This window comes from Dendrobates tinctorius, unplaced genomic scaffold (genome assembly GCF_039654945.1).
Source record: "Dendrobates tinctorius isolate UK_male_01 unplaced genomic scaffold, ASM3965494v1 ptg000056l, whole genome shotgun sequence".
Lineage (NCBI taxonomy): Eukaryota > Metazoa > Chordata > Amphibia > Anura > Dendrobatidae > Dendrobates > Dendrobates tinctorius.
The window spans coordinates 21,955,432-21,977,478 of NW_027361724.1; the positions used below are offsets into that span (position 1 = coordinate 21,955,432).

Consider the following 22,047-nt stretch of genomic DNA (forward strand, 5'->3'; position numbering starts at 1 on the left):
ACTACTGCAGCTAGAGTGTATAGTATAGGCTTAGCAGGTAAGAGAGGGACAAAGCCAAAGAGATGGTCTGTAGAGGAGCAATGACCTACAGAGGGCTATCAACTTACAGGAAGACGGCCTGTCGGAGAAAGGACAGTCCACTGAGGAGGTTAAGCTGCTAGTTGGAAAAAGGGGAGCATATATCTGGTCCTGTGCACCTTTGCTCTTAAGGTACTGTCACACTTAGCGATGCACCAGCGATCCAGACCAGCGATATGACGCGGTCAGGATCGCTGGTACATCGCTAAGTGGTCGCTAGTGAGCTGCCACACAGGCAGATCTCACCAGCGACATAGCAGGGGTCGGCGGTCGCTACTTACCTGTCAGACGCAGCGATCCTGACGTCCTCCCGCCCGCGTCCCCACGTCGCTTGTCAGCGCCACAGGAAGCCCAGCAGGAAGCTGACGACGAGAAACGGTCCAGGATGTTCTCGCGCGATCAGCGATAACCAGCGGGGGAGCCGGTCGGAGGTAAGTATCAGACATAGCGATATCGCTAGCAATATCGGTGCTGCGTCACAAAAACCAGTGACGTTATAGCGATATTGCTAGCGATATCGCTTAGTGTGACAGGCCCTTTATAGAAAAGCTTGAAAGATGGCCAAAGAGTTGGCAATGAGCTGCCACAGCAGGAGATGGGACAGTTGTGATGTGGACTGTGTTTGCACAGTGGCCATAGACGTTTAACAATGAAATAGCCTGCAAGAACTATACAGAAGATGAAACCCCGGACAAAACAGGGACAGATCTAATAATTAGTCATTGAATTCTGTTGGTCGCTGTTAGTTTCCATAGTATGGTCCTCGATTGTATTTATCTATTAGTTTTATAAATATGACTGTCTTCTGCTTTATTGAATGCATATGTGACAAGACATAATGGGGGAATTTATCACATTTCGTACCAAAAGCCAGCTGGAGTAAGAAGCGGCAAATGTATTAAGAGGTGCAGACCTCATAATAAATCTGGTACATTTTGGGGTTGTGTGTACCAGAAAATGAAGTCTACACTAGCTATGAGCTGGAGTAGATTTGTGATATGACTGAAGCCATTTTTTTGTTGTACAATGTAGTAAATTTGTCCCATAGCAGCAAGAAAAGTGTTTAAGGATGATGCAAAAAGTCACAAAATGATTGTGCAAATGCCCCTTGTGCCACATTTTTGTAACTTTTTGACACGAGGGAACTGGAGTAGAAGGAATGAAGAATTCGTCTAACTTGCCCAATTTTTCATCATAAAGTAACAGGTATAAATAGAACAAAGAAACCAGATTCACAGAACGATATATGTTGCTAAGGTGTCGCAGCAATGTTTCACTGGGACACAAAAGCTTCATCTTTGCCAACCCCCCCACAACACCAGGACAAGATATTATAAGATTTGTCTCATGACATGTTTCGATTTTGTGTGATCTTTATGTTGCCCTGGAGAAGTGTGTCCTTTGGAAAACCTACCATGCCCAGGAAGATCATTTCCTCTTCTCTTTGCTGTTTAGTTTTCTTCCTTTGAATATAGCCTCGCCAGACCTATGGTGTGAACGGAAAATGTGTAAGGATACGGCAGAAGTGAAAACAGCTTCCTGAGCTGCAGAGCAATTGGGGAAGTAGAAAAGCGTACAGGAAGGGAGTGTGGAATGGAATGGGCAGCAAATAAACTGGCCTTATGCTATGACTTTGTGCACCTTTCACATTACTTACCCTAGAAAAAGCCAGAATACTACAAATGTAAACATTACTACTGCTATGGGAAATGTAAAGAGAACTTTTCCTTACTTAACCCTGCTCTGAACCATTTAAAATTTTTTTTTTTTGCTCTAGATTATAAAGTGTTTGTTTTTTCTCAATTGCCAGCAATTCAGTGTAAGACAATGAACACAGATGCATGCTATTTGTTACATTGTATGTATTATGTGTTATAAAACATTTTTTACATTGGCTGTAAAATACAAATTGTTAAACATTTTCCTCTGCAGATTTCATGTATTACAAAACATTCCAAGCTGCTCAATTCTGCTAATCTCAATCCAAACATCCATCTCACTGTTTGGTCAGTCTTCCACTTCTCTCTTTCCTCTGTTAAATGTTCATCTAGGCTCAAATCTGATTTGATTTAATGTAATTTTATTTAACTTCAGTTTATATGATTGTTCACAAGAGAAGAAGAGGCTGGAGATTAACTGTCACGGGTGTGTAAGATGATACAGTCACTCTGCATCTGGGTGCAGAATGTCTCTGCGTTTGGCATTGCAGATTCCTTAATTCTTCTGACTCTTGGACCCAGCTGCAACCTTCCTCCAGCTCTAATTGACACACCTGGACCTGGGTGTTTATAGACTCCCAGTATGCTTCAGGGAATTGCCAGTGATATTCACATATTTCCCTTATAGCTTGAAGCTATAGCAATCGGCTATCTTCCTTTTTGGTGTTGTTGGAGGACATTTGGTGTTACCCCTCTGAGTATGCTCAGGATAAGTTGCTTCCCCTTGTTTGTCTCCCTTCTTCTCTTTAGTGTACAGTGGGGACTGTCCCGTGCTCACTCCCCATTCCCTTTTCAGGGTCTAGCTCTAGGGATATATAGGGCTTAGGTTCCTGCTTGGCAATTGGTGTGGAACCAATATAGGGATGGTAGGGGAGGCAGGATGTTATTAGATCTGCCTAGGGGTCTCCACTTCCCCTTTTCCCTAGTGTTTGGGCTTCTTTCCCCTCTGCCCATCGTGTTTCACTTAGTTTTCCCACACTGTGCGTGACATTAACCCAACAGAGACATAGGCTGTCGAGATTGAGACTGACAGAATTGAGCAGCTACCACTTTATTGTAATATTTGCAAGCTGCAAAAGGAAATAGGGATATTATTTTTCTTATAAAATCAATTGCAGAACTGTTTTTCTATCACATAATTCTTCAGTAGAATCAACCCTCCTCCCGTCTATATGGACATATAGGTCAAAAGAAGCTGAATAAAATGATATCTTGATATCTGCAATCCGATGTCTTGTTCCAGAGAAATACACATATTCTTATATGTAAATGAGCTATTGTTACGATCGCGGACGCAGCGTGGCTTACAGCTAACGCTCCCATGTCTTCGAGCTATAATGACGTCGGGGTATGCGTCCAAAGCGGTCGTGGAATGTGGACCCACTGGACCACAGGGGGGACCCGGACCTCCCAGGACTAGGGAAGGGTAGCGACCAGGGTCTGTGGCAGCTGAGCTTGTGGACAAGATGGCCATAAGTAGGACTAAAAGACACCGCACAACTTCAGGTATGAAGAAAAAATAAAGTTTACAGAAATAAGGCAAAAACATAGAATCACCAGGTTCCGGAATATGCACATCATGAAGGAAACCCATCTCAGGTTGACAGGCGAAGCAGGAGGTCATCATGGGTTGACGCAGTCCAGGTTGTCTGGCACGGGCTTACCAGGGGGGACCGCACGTGCGGGTGGTCATGCAGCGCAGCGGATCCACGCACGCATGTATGGCAACGGGCGTAGCACAGGCACAGCAGGAGAACGTCAGACGCTGACCACAGGCGGACTTCAGACGATGGCAGAGGTCATCACGGGTAAGACCCCAGGGAACCGGTAGGACAACAGAACAGGATTCGGATAGCGCAGGTCCAGGAGTGGTGGCACTACAGCACCGGGCAAAGGCTGGTCAGATCCAGGACTCACAGGTGGGACCGTCACCAGGGAGCAGAGTTGGAAACTCCCGGAAACCATGGAGGAGGATTCCATCCAGGAAGGAGAACGGGACTGGCTTAAGAGCACAACTTGGACCACCAGAACCACGGACTGGATACCTGGACGCAGGCTGGACATCAGAACTCAGAGAGACATCCGGACTCGGAGTGGACATCAGAAACACGAAGCGGACAACAAGAACACAGAGTGAACAACAGGAACAAGGAGTGGACATCAGGGCACCAGGCGGACATCAGGACATCGGGGCACCAGGTGGACATTAAGAAGACATCAGACATCAGGACATCTGGTGGATATCAGGACATCTGGTGGACATCAGGTAGACATCAGGACATCTGGACGCCAGGTGGATATCAGGACATCTGGACGCCAGGTGGACATCAGGACATCTGGACGCCAGGTGGACATCAGGACATCTGGACATCAGGTGGACATCAGGACATCAGGTGGACATCAGGAAATCTGGAAGGTGTCGTCAGACACAGGTCATCAGGCCGTGGACGACAGGCTCCGGATGAGAGACCACGGTCATCAGGCTCCGGACATCTGGAAGTGACCTAGAAAGGAACCCAAGCGGTCTGGTGCAAACCCTGCCGGGTTGGATAGGAGCCAGCAGGGAATTGCACCAAATCCCCAGCTGAGTACTGAGTAGCAGAAACTCAGCGGACACACTGGACTCCTACTTCCTAGATGAACCCAGGTTAGATCACAGAAAGTTAGGTAACAAAGAGTCTCAGTCACTGGGCACAGGGTTCAAGGCACGGAAGGACCTCAGGAACATCACACAGTGAGCACAGTTCAGACAGGGTCAGGTAAAGGAGCAGATCCAGGATTCAGGAAACAACACATATCATACACGGGGCCTGGATATGCAGCCTCCAGGAAGGGCGATCTAGGTATTACTGCCCCTAGAGCAGGGGAGAAACAAGACACAATTCAGACAGGCCTGGATATGCAGCCTCCAGGAAAGGCGATCTGGGTATTATGCCCCCAGAGCAGGCCAAGTTACAAGACACAGTTCACAGAGGGATAAAGAGCAACAGCTCCCCCAGAAATGAACAGAATAAGAGCAGGAGCAGAACACAGACTCACATGGCAAGGTTCAGGAACTCAATGCGAAGCTCTGGCAACGCCCCAAAGGGGGAGGGACATTTATATAGGAGCTGCCACACAGCCATAGGCTGGAGCAGCAATTGTAGCACACACCTTTTCCTGATAAAAGGAAGGGAGGTGTGGCCGCGTGTGCCCTAAGCAAGACAGAACATAATCAGCAATGCAAAGGACACCTGGCAGAAGCTGGAGCCTGAACACACATGGTAAGACACGCAATGTGTAGCAGACCTATTAACCCACGGGTGGCTGCCAGGGACCGCACACACGGGTGGTCATGCATCGCAGAGGAACCACGCACGCATGTACGGCTATGTGGCGGTGCCAGACACTGGGCAGCATCCACACAGATAACTGACAACAGCATTCCAGCACATTAGAGGGAAAAAGAGCGAAGGGTTAAAGCAGAGATGCAGAGTAACGCCGTGAATCAAGGTCCAAACACAGCAGCGTTACAGCTATTAAGATCTGTTGGCTGGCATTGGATCCATGGGAATCTCCCTCTGGAGATTAGGAGGAGGAGACGTTGCCAGTGTGAGACATATCACTAGCAAAGACCAGTAGAACTGAACTTTGTCACTTTACAAACACGTTTGCAGCTGCAGCTCTCACAGCTCTGCTCTGTTGCAACCCTGTCTGCCTGAGAGATGGAAGTTAAGCTGAGAGAAACCTGCAGATGTTTCAGTTAGGCCATGTTTACACAAAGTGGTGCATGTGTTTCTATTATACATTTCATTTGATTGTTCCTCTCCTGGTTTTGGCTTACAAATAGAGTTGTAAAGTATTGACTAAATACTGAATGTGTGAATGTGGCCTTATAATCACACATAGCTCTGCAGTAAGATCATGAGAGCAGAGAGCGGCCATTACACATCACACTGGTAGCTCTCTCTTTATTTAAAATAATCACTAGAGGCAGATTCTCATGCAGATCTGCGTTTGGCCCATAGTCAATAACAGCTAATATACATATAAAAAATATATAAATTTCTCTGGAATAAGACATCGGATTGCAGATCTCAAGAAATCATCTTATTCAACTTTTTATGATGTGCACAACCATATAAATTGTTTAGGAAGGTTGATCTTACTGACGATTCCCGTTAAGTGTATTGTAAGAATTATGTGATGGAAAAACTTATTTGCAATTAGTTTTTATAAATAAAATAGGTTTCCCTTATTCCGATTGCAGCAAGTTTTTCATAATTCAATATTTAACACTTCTTATCTAAAGCGAAGATGTCCGCGTTTCATCCTCTCGAAACCACGGGCAAATTGAAGTAGAGTCTGGCTGCATGATTACGTTGGAATACACAGTTAGAAGATCCCAGCACCGCTTCTTCCATCTCTCACAGCTACTACTAGCACAGGTCCACGTGATTGACAGGTCTCTCGTTATGGCTCTTCTGACTATCTTTTCTTGTAGTAGAACTGGCTGTAATTGTGAAGCAAAGCTCAGCTTCATGCTGACCGTGGTTTGGGTAGCATAAATCACCAATCAGGTTCCCTTTATGGTTATCAATCTCTGAATAAAACTCCTAAGCAAAATACAAAAGAATTGACAAGCAAAACCATGCCATAGGCTACGGTGAAAGCAAGTGAAAACTTTGAGCTGCCATTTTTAATATTTGCACTAACTCACTGGTTCTATAGCTAATCCTCCCTATTAAACCTGAGCATCATATAGCTTTATTAGGTACTAACCAAGAAACTAGTTTGGGAAGTAGTAGCATAGTGATTGGCAAGAAACACAAAAAAACACTCTATAGACATGTTCTTACTTTCTGGATGCGCAGTGCAGCCAGGTCTGGATCCAAGATATTCTCTCCCTGAATTTTGGCCATCCTTTCTCTCTTCTCTTCTAAATGGATCTCCTTCATGAACTTGGCCCTCAGCCTCCCCTGTCGGGCCCTCTCAGACACTTGGATCACTCGAACTGCCTCATCTAGTGACATTGGCTTCAATGGCTTTACCTGACACGTCAGACAAAATGAGCAAAGTTAAGTCATAAAGAAGGATATTGTATAATAAGCACTTGTGATTTTCAATTAGGTCACTTTAATTTTACATAAGACTTTAATAATCACACCCTGATTATAATAATACCAAAAAATGATCAGTTTTATTTTGCATACTATAAATATGTTGGTAATATAGAAAAACATCCTAAATAAAATATCCTTAGATTTCAATAAACCCAGAAAAAACATAAATAAAATAAAGTAAATATAACTCTTTAAAAATGAAAACTCTATAAATATTTATGGTAAGAGACTACACAACATACATTTATAGAGTAACAAACAGAAATAATAAAATGTGTTGCAGCATTTTCTGAAGTGTTTGAAAGTCTCTCTGAGAGATATATTTTATATTAGTTTCATAAATATGGCTAATAATATAATCCTTTCTATGACTTCATCCCTTAGATTTTTCTTGTTTCTAGCCACGGATGGGTAAATTGCTGCATACAGATCATACATAGTCCAGCAGTAATGATGGTTGGATCTACAGATGTTCGGGTCTGTCTGGTATGGCTGAGCATTAAAAAAAACTTTGGTTTGGTCACCAGAACAGTACCCAAACGCCATTTAAATAAATGGGGGCCAGAACATCTGGCGTTTTTCATGCTGTCATGAAATTATTTATTTAAATAATTAAAACATAGTGTGGGACTCCTCTATTTCTGATAACCAGCCAAGATAAAGCTGACAGCTGGAAGCTGCAACCCGCAGCTGTCGATTTTGGCTGCACTGGTTATCAAAATTAGACGAAACCTCATGTCCTTTTTATTTCTTTATACACAGTATGCACTGGCCAATCACAGACATGCCAATACTTTACATGGCTGTGACTGAGCCAGAAGTGCTCACACAGTAAAGCTTTTTGATTGGCTGTAGCCTGTCAACAAGCTTTGTTCTGGCTGCCAAATCCGAACAGTAACACGGACTTCTGGGAGAAGTCCATGTGTGGGGTACGAGCATGAACACTAGGTGTCTGGTATGGACCCCGAACCTTACCATTTGCCTACCTCTTATGGTTGGCCAGTCCTGCCAAAATGGACGAGTACATCCAACTTTCATCTAATGTGTATTAAGTCTTTAACATTCAGACTAAACTAAAAGATCAGGGTGATACTTTAACAAAATTTAAATCCACAAAGTCAGATTTCAAAACACACATATATGTCATTTCAACCCACAATGGCTGAAAAAAATCCAACCTGACAACCTTGCATTTTTGGTATGCAGTAGTAGATCAGCCATTGCATATCAAGTGTAATTCCCAATAACATGAAACTCTGATGCACTCCTCCTCATGCGTCTCATGGCTCCCATACATGTTCACCAGTCATTTGCTGAACAAAGTTGATGCATGCCTTTACCCTTTCCAAAATTGTTAAGATCAATGTAAACAAAAAAGTGTCACATAACAAGTTTATAGCACATGTATTACATGTATCACATGTATTAGCTTGCACTACAATTTTGTTACTTAGTAAATCTCTCCCTTTGTTTTTCTACATGTTTAGTTTTAGTAGAGCCACAAGTAAAGAATTCTGTTTTCTAATTCACCCAAAAAATTGCCAAAATTTTATAGCTTTAAGTAATGTAATCTATCTATTCTTATAAACTATTTGGAAAAAGATGTAAAATTCAGCTGTGGCAAATCCATTGCGAAAACACAAAATATCTTTACTTTATAGAGCGGATTTCCTCCTTTAGACTGACTGTTATTCAAACTAGTCTTAAAAGTTTGACATCCAAGAACTCTAGAGACCAATTAATTAAGGCTTATAGGGAGGACACTTTACATGTATTTATCATATTTCCTGAACCTAATCACTGGAGGAAGAGAGTGGGGAATGCGTCAGGTATCTAATCACTTTACGAGTTGTCGGTACTATAATTTCTCAGGCAGTGAAGGGGTTAAGAGGTGTTATGAAGGACTACTCTCCAGGTCACCAATCCTTCTTGTGAAGATTTCGATAGCTGTACAACAAGCCACTCATTAATCCTCTCTCTCCTATCAGGAACACCTCATACCAAGTACTCCCCTGGCACATTGCAGGAAATATCAGTTTGATCCCTGATCTTTTGGTTCCTAGACATAATTTAGTGTCAGTTTGTTTAAACAGTTAAGCTCTTTTATTTTTGGGAGGAGAAGTATGATAGAAGATAAAAACAGGAAGGATTATTAGCTCAGCATTACTTTAATTCCCCAAAAATATAAATAGAAATGTATCTCATGGGTGTGTGGATGCACTGACCACATCAATGCACGCTGCAAGTCATTTCATACTGTTATTCTAAGGAGCACACTAATCATCATAAATTTGTCATCAAGTTTTTCCATAACCACTACCATAATAGCTTTTGAAATATTTCCTTCTCTTGAATCGAATTTAGACCATGGAGGAACAAATAAAGTTATAGGTAGAGTTGAGCGAAACAGGTCGGCCAGATTCATAAGTCGCCGACTTATGGCAAAGTCGGGTTTCGCTGACCGAAACCTGACCACAGCGTGAAGTCGGCCAAGCGGTCGGCAAAACGAGCGCCAAAGTTGGATTTCCCAGAATGCTTGCACGTGACTTTTTTCAGACACTGAGCAAGGACGTACACTGTGGGCAACGAGATGACATGTGCAGCATCCGGGGGGAGAGAGAGAGTTTTCGCGCACTTTAAAAAAGTGGTCCGGCATGTAGGTGTGTTTACTGTCCTCCACTCCCTGCCGACTTTGCTTCCCCATTGACTTGCATTGGGTTTCATGTTTCAGTCGGACCCCCGACTTTTCCCTATAGTCGGCCGATTTCGTTCTACTCGACTTTTGAGAAAGTCGGGTTTCATGAAACCCGACTTGACCCTAAAAAAGGCAAAGTCGCTCATCTCTAGTTATAAGGTAGGGCTTGCTACTTATTGAGTCAAGGGGGTGGACTGTGTCTCCTCCAGTGTCACACAAGGCGGTTCCAACGTCAATGACATAGATAATGCTCATGTGCTGGATGCTAAAATGGCCTTGAAGAGCTAGGACTTTTGAATGATTTTAGGATGATACCATATGATTCATAGTCTATAAGCATTGTAATGCAGCTAGGTAATAAACTAATTTCAGAAAAATGTAGTAGACGATCCAGTTTTATCAATATGATCTTCGGACACAAAATCCATCATTTATTGGTATGATTAAAACAGGATGATACAGTTCACAAAGGAGAAACCAACTCGTTTCAAGGATAACAATGTTCTTAGTCTTGGTAAATATGGGGGGGTGACCCCACATGGTTTTATTCATTTAAATAATTAAAAAAATACCATGGAACCACTCTATTTTTGAAAACTAGCCAAGATAATGCTGACAGCTGAGGGTTGCAGCCCACAGCTGTAATCTTTACATGCGCTGGTTATCAAAAATAGAGGGGGACCCATGCCATTTTGTTATTTTATTTATTGTGCAGGCTCTGGCTGGTGAATACTCTCATCATTGTACACCTGCCCCCGTCCTATCCGCCAGACCATGTGTACAATAATGAGATCATGCCACCACTCAGCAATGCATCCAGATGTAGCTGAGTATGAGCATGTCATGGGACATCTGGATTATTGTCGAGAAATACTTCATTTTCTGGAACCATTTCAATGTGCCAAAACTTTTGGCCATGACTGTATATGGTCATCTTCAAAACTGAGCTTACAAGCTCTGTTGTAGAGAGCTTGCAAGCACTGCAATACTTGTATAGCAGACCGGTACCTCTGATAAACTGAGCAATGAGCACTATACAATGAAATTAAAAATCCTTCTATTCCTGAGAATAATTATAGGAAGTAAATAGCAAAGTTGCTTGTTTCTACCATATATAATGATGAGACTAAACATTTAAAGGAGACCTTTCACTAGGTCAAAATTGACCAGCTGTTGCGCTTATTGAATTTCCACTGCTATCATGAGTATTTCATTTTGTAAAATCTGCCATACAGTTCCAAAGATATGAACCCTTTTATGTAGTGCTAATTTTTAATGGTTTTAACTAAGGGGGCTTGGCTCCCATGATTATCTAGGGGCATGTCTTTAGGCTACTCTACCTTATTATCCTGTGAGCCACACCCCCTTGCTAAAGACCATAAAAAGCAGAATTAAACAGGCCAATAAAGGCCCATAAATAAAGAGGCCCATATCTCTGGAACTGAATGGAGCAAGAATTTTGAAAATCCTTACTGTACATGTGTGAAGTAAAACACTATGGTCTTGCAGGGAGGTCACAACCTTCCATGATTTTTTGTGTCCTCTCCATAAAGTTTAACATCTATTTAGTGTACATCTCAGCCTGAATCACATCAACCTCTATATTCTTTGTTTTCAACTTTAAGCCTCTCTTGTTTATATAGGAGCCTAATGATATATAGTAAGGATTGCACAGTTTTATGACATCCCCATTTGTATGAGCTATTAGCCATATATATTTATGGTTCATAGGTTGGAATGTTCTGGGGTATTGCTGTTATTGTTTGGCATTTTGTCTATATTTTGTTAGTATAAACTACAGCCTCCCCATCCAGATGACGGCAATTAATATGGAATTTTAGATATGCACTTAACTGCGCCCATACCGCAGAATATATTCATAATGAATTTAATAAATCTGTAAAAGCAGGGGTCACAACTCCACTGTTCTGTGGGTTGAAATAAAGAGTGCCTTTGTTCTCAACACATACTGTGAATGAAAACAGCCTAGAAAATATAAATCTTTTAAATGATTCTAGTTTTCTGACAGTGAAAAGGTAACTACAATTTACAGTGAAAGCATTATGATGACTATAGCACATGGATCTTGAATCACATGAACCATTAAGAATTGTGGACTTGCGCAATGCAAGGGGAATATGTCATGCTGAATAACACCTAAGGCACCCCATACACATTAGGCTAATGTCGGAACCTGTCGATAACGATGCGTTTGGCCAACAGTCTAATGCAGTGTTTCTCATGTCCAGTCATTGAGACCCACCAACAGGTCATGTTTTCAGGATTTCCTTAGTATTGCACAGGTGATGGGATTAATGCTTGAGCAGATGATGAAATTATCACCTGTGGAATACTAAGGATATCCTGAAAACTTGACCTGTTGGTGGGTCTTGAGGACTGAAGTTGAGAAACTCTGGTCTAATAAGGATGGGGGAGCCAGCTGACTGATGGTGGGGAGAGATATTGATGGCGCATGTCTGATTTAAGTCTGCCGATCGCGTTGTTCTCATCCGACGTAAGCAGCCAGACGATGTACAACTCCATACTTAGAATCACAGAATCGTAGAGTTGGAAGGGACCTCCTGGGCCATCTGGTCCAACCCCCTGCTCAAAGCAGGATTTGCTAAATCATCCCAGTCAGATGTCTGTCCAGCCTCTGTTTGAAGATTTCCATTGAAGGAGAACTCACCACTTCTCGTGGCAGCCTGTTCCACTCATTAATCACTCTAACTGTCAAAAAGTTTTTTCTAATATCTACTCTGTGTCTCCTCCCATTCAGTTTCATCCCATTGCTTCTAGTCTTTCATTGTGCAAATGAGAATAAAGATGATCCTTCTACAATGTGACAGCCCTTTAGATATTTGTAGACAGCTATTAAGTCTCCTCTCAGTCTTCTCTTTTGCAAACTAAACATTCCCAAATCCTGCAAACTTTCCTCATAAGACAGGGTTTGCAGACCGGTCACCATTCTGGTCGCTCTTTTCTGAACTTGTTCCAGTTTGTTGATGTCTGTTTTAAAATGTGGTGCCCAAAACTGGACACAATATTCCAGATGAGGTCTGACCAAAGAGGAGTAAAGGGCAATAATGACTTCACGTGATCTAGAGTGTATGCTTCTGTTAATACATCCTAGAATTGCATTTGCCTTTTTTGCTGCTGCATCACACTGATGACTCATATTCAGTCTGTGATTTATTAGTATACCCAAGTCTTTTTCACATGTGCTGTTGCTTAGCCCTATTCCTCCCATTCTGTATATGCTTTTTTCATTTTTATTGCCCAGATGTAGTACTTTGAATTTTTCCCTGTGTCAGCCAGTGGCTCTGTCATAGAGAACACAGGAGCGCTCAGCCAAACGAGCGCTCCTGTGTAAGGGAGAAAGTGCTAAGATGGCTGTCGACCAAATCATCAGCCAAAGCAAAGTTTATATCCAGCTTTAGGATTTGTAAGAAAGTTTGTGATTAGATGCCACAGGAAACATCACCATTATTTTTATCGGCACGATTATTCTGGAGGATGGCTTTGGCATGCTAAATTTTGATACAGTAAGTGAGCTGATTCACCATCCTGATAACTTCATCAGCTGGCATTACTAGAAATGGGCAAAGTAGCTTGTGAATTTTGAGATTTAATTAGCTTACTAATGGCAAGACGATTTGGAAATCTACGGTGGTGGCAAAAGATTCTTAAATTGAGTCACAAAGTTGTCAGACTGATTTGCTTGTCTTGTCATGTTAACATGATAACGTCTCATGAAAGCTTTGATTTTTGTCTACGATGCATTACATCGTCTAGCTGGGTCACTTTACTATTCCATCATATTTGTGAAATCACATTGACACATTAGGAGTGCTTGTAAAATCTACTTTTAAGACAAATGGATTTAGAGTGTGGAGGACAATGTCGGGTATAGATAAGTGTTTCTGTAACACCTTGTACCTGTAAGCTCTTAATGGGAGTCCCACGCACTTCTCTCATGCCTGCTTAATCCCATCTATAACTTTGAAGGATGGGTTAAACAGCCTGTGCCTGGCGGTAGACGATAGCTAAGTATAGAACTGACTTATCTTTGTGAAAGATTGGTTCTTACCTGGATAAAATCAAATATTATGACACCTATTAAGTACTAAATGAAACCGTTGATCCGTATGATTGTGTTTCTTTAGTTTTAGTTTTCACCCTTCTTGGAAACACAGGACATCCCAAAAGTACTAATAATGCAAGTACGGTGTTGTACATGATGATTAATAGATTGCAATAATCCGAGTGGCTCTTAACACTAAGGCTACGGTTCCCATGATGAGAATTTGGTGCGTTTGTAACTGCGTATTTTGCTGCATCAAAGCACAGCGTCTTAGAGTTTTAGCAAAGTGGATGGGATTTATCAAAATCTCACGCCCACTGTACTCTCATTTTACAAAGGGTAAAATGACCTGCAGTCCGTGTTTCACGGCATGTTAATTTCTCTGGCTGTTACGCACAGTTTTCTTCTGTGTGGATTTTCCCCATAGACTTGCATTAAGTGTGGAAACTCTGTAGGTAGAAAATGCACAGAGTGTATTCTCAGTTACCGCAGTGGAAACGCATTAAAAACCCATGTGATCCGCACTTAACTATATCAAAAATGTTTTGTCGAAACCAAATACCAGCACATGTCAAAAACACAGCAGCTTTAAAACATGACACACCAGAAAGACACAAAAACTGTAATGCCAAAAACACAATAAAAACACATGTGAAAAGCAATACACAAAAAAACTATGAAAAATCACAAGTAACCAAATTTAAATAATAGGTGCAGAAATTGTGCAGCATCAAATCTCTCCAAAATCTAATTGTGGGAACATAGCCTTAATATTCTGATTTCCACATAGAGCTATATAAGAGCTATTTCTAAGTTGGTTGTAAATATGCTAATCTTCTGCATCCAGAATGGAGCAGCTCTGTACATCAGGTTTTTCAATCTTGAATTGCAATGAAGCACTAATATAGTATATTTGACCATATATTAGACATATTTTATACCCTTGGTCTTCACACGAGCTTACCATATCTGTGTCTTTGGCTCCATTGCGCTCCAGTATCTGGGAAAGTATTCGTTCACGATCCTTCAGTACTTTCATTTTTTCCTTGATGAAATACTTTGGAATTGGAATTTCCAAACTTTCCTGGAAAAAAAAAATTACTCTTAATACTTAAAAAAAAAGGTTGAAGTCAGCTCACCTTTCTGCTATGTGCAGTTTGTCTCACCATCAGCCAACGCACTGCAGGGATCCAAGTGAGCTTAAGGAAACATCATTACAAAAAATGGAAGGATCCAGCGATGTCGGGTGACAGTTAAAAACAAATATTTATGGTCAAAATGGCATTAAAATATTCTCAGGCACATAATGTCTGGCAACACTGCATGGAAAAGCACTTAACATTTATCCTCCTTGCAGGACCCCCACCGATCAGCAGAAGAGTAAGGGTCCCGTCACACCAAACGATGCACCAGTGATCCCAACAACGATACGACCTTGTCAGGATCGCTGGTGCATCGCTACATGAACGCTGGTGAGCTGCCAAACAGGCAGACACACCAGTGATCAGGACCAGCGAGGACGCTGGTATCCAAGGTAAATATCGGGTAACTAAGCGTGCGCGGCGCTTAGCTAACCGCTGTGTACCTTGGATACCAGCGTGCTCACGCTGAGAGCTGGTATCTAAGGTAAATATCGGGTAACTAAACGCGCGGCACTTAGTTACCCACTGTTTACCTTGGATACCAGCTCCCAGCACGAGCACGCTGGTATCCAAGGTACACAGTGGGTACCTAAGCGCCACGCGAGCTTAGTTACCCGATATTTACCTTGGATACCATCTCCCAGCATCTGCTTACAGTGCTGGGAGCTCGCTGATCGTTGGTCTCCCGCTGCCACACGCAGCGATGCATGCTGGCCAGTGGGAGACCAACAATCAAAAAATAGCCCAGGACATTCCTGCACGATCAGCGATACCCGGCAGGGGGGCCGGTCGCTGATGCGTGCCACACACAGCGAGATCGCTGGTGAGATCGCTGATGCGTCACAAAATCAGCGATCTCGCTATATGTGACGGGCCCCTTAGGTGCACTCACTAGAATGCTACATCTACTTTGCTGACGTACCCATCACTGCACAGTACAGTACTGTGCAAAAGTTTTAGGTAGGTGCACAAAGTATGAATGAATGCTTTAAAAAAAAAGACACGTTATTAGTTTATTTTTATCAATTAATAAAATGCAAAGTTAATGAAAAAAGAGAAATCTAAGTGAAAGCAATATTTGGTGTGAGCACCCTTTGCCTTCAAAACAGCATAAATTCTTCTATGTACTTTTCAAAAAGTCAGACATTTTCTAGGATTATAGTCAGGTGTATAAGTAACCAGCTACACTAAACAGGCGATAATCATCATCCTTTTCGTATGTAGGTTTAAATGCAGTCAGTAACTATAACAGTAGCAGGTGTGTAGGAGGCGTAAAACTGGGTCAGGAAAAGATCAACTCTGCTACAAAGATTAGGTTGTGAAAAAAATGTCATGTCACAGATCATTTACCATGGCCAGTCTGAGCACAGCAGCAAGACACAAGGTAGTTATACTGCATCAGCAAGGCATCTCAGAGGCAAAGAGTTGAAAGCAGACTGGGATTTCAAGATGTGCTGTTTAAGCTCTTATGAAGTAACACCAAACAATGGACAACAATGCAAAACATACAGTGAAGCAAATAAGTATTTGATCCCTTGCTGATTTTGTAAGTTTGCCCACTGACAAAAACATGAACAGTTAATAATTTTAAGGGTAGGTTAATTTTAACATTGGGAGATAGAATATCAAAAATAAAATCCAGAAACTAACATTGTATAAATTTTATAAATTTATTTGCATTTTGCTGTGAGAAATAAGTATTTGAACCCTCTGGCAAACAAGACTTAATACTTTGTAACAAAACTCTTGTTGGCAAGCACAGCAGTCAGTCGATCTTTGTAGTTGATGATGAGGTTGGCGCACATGTCAGGAGGAATTTTGGTCCACTCTTCTTTGCAGATCATCTCTAAATCTTTAAGATTTTGAGGCTGTCCCTTGGCAACTCAGAGCTTTAACTCCCTCCATAAGTTTTTATGGGATTAAGGTCTGGAGACTGGCTAGGCCACTCCATGACCTTAATGTGCTTCTTTTTGAGCCACTCCTTTGTTGCCTTGGCTGTATGTTTTGGGTCATTATCTTGCTGGAAGACTCAACCACGACCCATTTTTAACCCCTTTACTCCCAAGGGTGTTTTGCATGTTAATGCCCGGGCCAATTTTTACAATTCTGACCACTGTCCCTGTTGTGAGTTCATTTTCCCCTTCACCATTGAGGTCTGATGAACTCCCTCTTCTGGTGAACGAAGGTAGTGAGGCTGATTACAAAGCACCTGAGCAGAATGATGATGACTGGGTGACTGGAATTGCTGACTGGATATAAGGCAGCCGACGCCCTTCTGCCTTGCGGGTGATTTCTCTGAGAGATTCTAGGAGACCAGTCTGATTCCTGCTCCTCAAAAGCTAAGTTTTCTGCGCTTCTTTTGCATTTGTGTTTTGGTTTTGTTTTTGCCTTGTTTTTTTGGATTTCTGCCTTCCCCTGCTGGGTGAGCTGAATTCCTTTTTGCTCTGTCTTCAGAAAATACCTGAGTACTGATATAGTCTTTTTGAAGCCTAGCGTCTTCAGGGCTTTTTTCTCTATCAGTCTGTTGGCTCTTGTTTTGAGAGGGTTTTGGCGGATTGCAGACAGCAGCTTTTCTTTCCTGTCCTATTTAGTTAGCTTGGGCCCCATCATTTGCTCAGCCTATCTTTCTATCTGTGTGAGTGTTTTTTCATCTTGCTTCACTGTCATTATATGTTGGGGGCTGCCTATTGCTTTGGGGTCTGCTCTGGGGCAGTTTAGATTTCCCTTTCTGTCTTTAGGCTATGTAGTTCTCCGGCTGTGATCGAGGGGTCTAGGGCACCGTAGGAACCCCCCACGGCTACTGCTAGTTGTTGTTGTTAGGTTCAGGGGTCTGCAATCCGATAGCTGCCAACTTCTCTGGTTTTCTGGACTTAGCTAGTATTTCTGTTTTTGCCTCCTACGGTGACTCATTCATAACATGTCCCTTTATGAGGTAATAACTCTGGAACGCTTCCATGGATCCCGGTGATTCTGTTTTCTCATGACATATTGTACTTCATGTTAGTGGTAAAATTTCATTCATATAACTTGCGTTTATTTGTGAAAAAAACGGAAATTTGGCAAAAATTTCGCAATTTTCCAACTTTTAATTTTTATGCTCCTAAATCACAGAGATATGATGCTCAAAAAACTTAATAAGTAACATTTCCCACATGTTTACTTTACATCAGCACAATTTGGGAACCAAATTTTTTCTTTGTTAGGAATTTATAAGGGTTAAAATTTGACCAGCGATTTCTCATTTTTACAACACCATTTTATTTTTAGGAACCACATCACATTTGAAGTCACTTTGAGGGGTCTATATGATACAAAATACCCAAAAGTGATACCATTCTAAAAACTGCACCCCTCAAGGTGCTCAAAACCACATTCAAGATGTTTATTAACCCTTCAGGTGCTTCACAGGAATTTTTTGAATGTTTAAAAAAATGAACATTTAACTTTTTTTCACAAAAAAAATTACTTCAGGTTCAATTTTTTTTATTTTACCAAGGGTAACAGGAGAAATTGGACTTCAAAAGTTATTGTGCAATTTTTCCTGAGTACGCCGATACCTGATATGTGGGGGGGGGGAACCACTGTTTCGGCACATGGCAGAGCTTGGAAAGGAAGGAGCGCCGTTTGACTTTTTCACTGCAAAATTGGCTGGAATTCAGATTGGATGCCATGACAAGTTTGGAGAGCTCCTGATGTGCCTAAACAGTGGAAACCCCCCACAAGTGACCCCATTTTGGAAACTAGACCCCCCAAGGAACTTATCTAGATATGTGGTGAGCACTTTGAACCCCCAAGGGCTTCACAGAAGTTTATAACGTATAGCCATACAATTAAAAAATCATATTTTTTCCACAAAAATGATCTTTTCACCCCCAATTTTTATTTTCCCAAGAGTAACAGGACCCCAAAAGTTATTGTGCAATTTGTCCTGAGTATGCTGATACCGCATATATGGGGGTAAACCACTATTTATTTGGGCGCATGGCAGAGCTCGGAAGGGAAGCAGCGCCATTTGACTTTTTTGGCTGGAATTGAGATTGGATGCCATGTCGCGTTTGGAAAGCCCCTGATGTGCCAAAACAATGGAAACCCCCCAATTCTAACTCCAACCCTAACCCCAACACACCCCTAACCCTAGCCCTAATGGGAAAATGGAAATAAATACATTTTTTTAAATTTTATTATTTTTCCCTAACTAAGGGGGTGATAAAGGGGGGTTTGATTTACTATTTATAGCGGTTTTTTATTTTTGTCAGCTGTCGCACGATAAAAGACGCTTTTTATTGTAAAAATAGTTTATGCATCACCACATTTTGAGAGCTATAATTTTTCCATATTTTGACCCACCAAGTCATGTGAGGTCTTATTTTTTGCGGGACGAGTTGACGTTTTTATTGGTACCATTTTCGGGCATGTGACATTTTTGATCACTTTTTATTCCGATTTTTGGGACGCAGAATGAACAAAAACCTGCATTTCATGAATTTATTTTGGGGGGGTGTGTTTACATCGTTCCGCGTGCAGTAAAATTGATAAAGCGGTTTTATTCTTCGGGTCAGTATGGTTACATCGATACCTCATTTATGTCTTTTTTTTATATTTTGGCGCTTTTATGCAATGAAAACAATTTTATATAAAAAATAATTATTTTTGCATCTCTTTATTCTGCAAGCTATAACTTTTTTATTTTTTTGCTGATGATGCTATGTCATGGCTCATTTTTTGCAGGATAAGATGATGTTTTCAGCGGTACCATGGTTATTTATATCTGTCTTTTTGATCGCGCGTTATTGCACTTTTTGTTTGGCGGTATGATGATAAAGCTTTATTTTTTGCTTCGTTTTTTATTTTTATTTTTTAAGGGGTTCAATAAAGGGGTTAATAAGTGGGACAGTTTTATAGGGCAGGTTGTTACGAATGCGGCAATACCAAATATGTGTACTTTTATTTCTTTTTCTTTTTTTATTTTCAAAAAATGAATTTATTAGGGAATATTTTTTTTATTTATTTAGCGATTTTTTTATAAATTAGTTTTACACTTTTTTTTAACTTTATTACATTGTCTCAGGGGGGACATCACTGTCATGTGACAGATCGCTGATCTGCCACATCACAGATCGCTGTGACAGATCAGCGATCTGACACAGGCACTGCTGGAGGCTTCCTCATGCCGGTGCTTTGCAGGCATTAGGAAGCCGGCTCCCTGCAGGCCCCCGCTGCCATATTGGATCTGGGGACCTGCAGGGAAGGAGGCCCCCGCAGCAGCGCTGCACATTTCGCTGCTGTGGGGGTCTCAGGGAAGCTTCCCTAAACCCCGGTACACTGCGATCGTGTTTGATCACAGTGTGCCAGCGGTTAACGTGTCGGGGGTGGTCCCCCCGTGAGCTCAGCTGATCGCGCTAGACGTACAATTCCATCCTTGGGACTTAGGTCCCAGGTCACATGGACGGAATAGTACGTCTAATGTAGGAAAGGGGTTAATGTCCTGGCGGAGGGAAGGAGGTTGTCATTCAGGATTTTAAGGTACATGGCTCCATCCATTCTCCCATTGATGTAGTGAAGTAGTCCTGTGTCCTTAGCAGAGAAACACCCCCAAAACATAATGTTTCCACCTCCATGCTTGACAGTGGGGACGGTGTTCTTTAGGTTATAGGTGCGTTGAGTTAATGCCAAAAAGCTCAATTTTTGCCTCATCTGACCAAAGCACCTTCCCCCAATCACTCACAGAATCATTCAGGTGTTCATTGGCAAACTTCAAACAGGTCTTGCCATGTGCTTTCTTGAGAAGGGGGACCTTGTGGGCAATGCAAGATTTTAAACCTGTACAGCATAATGTGTTATCAGTGGTTTTCTTGGTGACTGTGGACCCAGCTGCCTGGAGATCATTAACAAGTTCTCCACGTGTAATTTTAGGCTGATCTCTCACCTTCCTAATGATCAAGGATACCCCACAAGGTGAGATTTTGCATGGTGCCCCAGATCAATGTCGATTGACAGTCATTTTGTATTTCTTCCATTTTCTTACTATTGCACCAACAGTTGTCTCCTTCTCATCCAGCGTCTTACTTGTGGTTTTGTAGCCCATTCCAGCTTTGTGCAGGTCTATGATCTTCTCCTTGACATCCTTATAAAGCTCTTTGGTCTTACCCATGTTGTAGAGGATAGAGTCTGATTGATTAATTGAGTCTGTGGACAGGAGTCTATTATAAAGGTGATTATGTAAGACAGCTGTCTTTAATGCAGGTAACAAGTTGATTAGGAGTGTCTAACTGGTCTTTAAGAGCCAGAACTCTTAATGGTTGGTAGGGGATCAAATACTTATTTCTCACTGCAAAATGCAAATAAATTTATATAATTTATACAATGTGATTTTCTGGATTTTATTTTTGATATTCTATTTCTCAATGTGAAAATTAACCTACCCTTAAAATTATAGACTGTTCATGTCTTGTCAATGGGCAAATCTACAAAATCAGCACAAAATCAGCAAGGGATCAAATACTTATTTCCTTCACTGTATGTGTTTTAGTTAATTTCCGCTCCTTGTCTGGCAGGTGAGTTGTTGCTTTGTGATTTTTCTCGCACTTAAACACAGACCCATTTTTATCAGTATTTTGGATCAAATTTTCAGCAGCGTTTGGTCCGTGAGTCAGTTTTACCAACAATATTTCATCAGTCATTTTATTCCTGCCAATAAAAAAAGAAAAATTGCAAATCTTGTCGAACTCATTAGAATATTAATCACGGACAGCACACAGATTGCACACAGATGGTATCTGTGTTCTGTCAGAGGTTTTTCACAGACCTATGGACCCAAATCATTTGATCTGTGACTCAGATTAATGGACATATATTCATGATGTTTTAGCAAACATATGGTCCGCAAAAAACATGAACATCCCAATATAGTATAATAGGTACGTGTTGTATTCATGAAAATCACAGATAGAACAATGGACGTCTGAATGGGGCCTTAGCCTAGACAGTTTTAAAATACACTAGGTTAAGCAACAGCATGAACCACTATAATAAATCTGGTGTATCTTAAAACTGTCTGGTCCAAGCTTGCACTGGTTGAGAATTAGACAGTATTAATAAATGTGCTCCATTGTCTGTATTAAAGGGGTTTAACGCCACATTAATGCACTTGGGTGGTGAGGGACAAAAGGAGGCTCAGGACTCACATCCCACAATTGGATTAGGGTACCGTTACACTTAGCGATGCACC

General features: G+C 41.6%; 1 protein-coding gene across 1 annotated transcript in view; it reads right to left on the reverse strand.

The window, feature by feature from the left end:
- DRC11 (dynein regulatory complex subunit 11) overlaps positions 1-22,047 on the reverse strand; it is a 247,671-nt gene that overhangs the window by 177,815 nt on the left and 47,809 nt on the right. The window contains exons 3-5 of the mRNA XM_073577592.1: positions 14,642-14,761; positions 6,635-6,826; positions 1,493-1,564 (exon numbers count right to left, since the gene is read on the reverse strand). Of these exons, the coding sequence (XP_073433693.1) occupies positions 1,493-1,564; positions 6,635-6,826; positions 14,642-14,761 (384 nt within the window). The remainder of the gene's footprint in view (positions 1-1,492; positions 1,565-6,634; positions 6,827-14,641; positions 14,762-22,047) is intronic.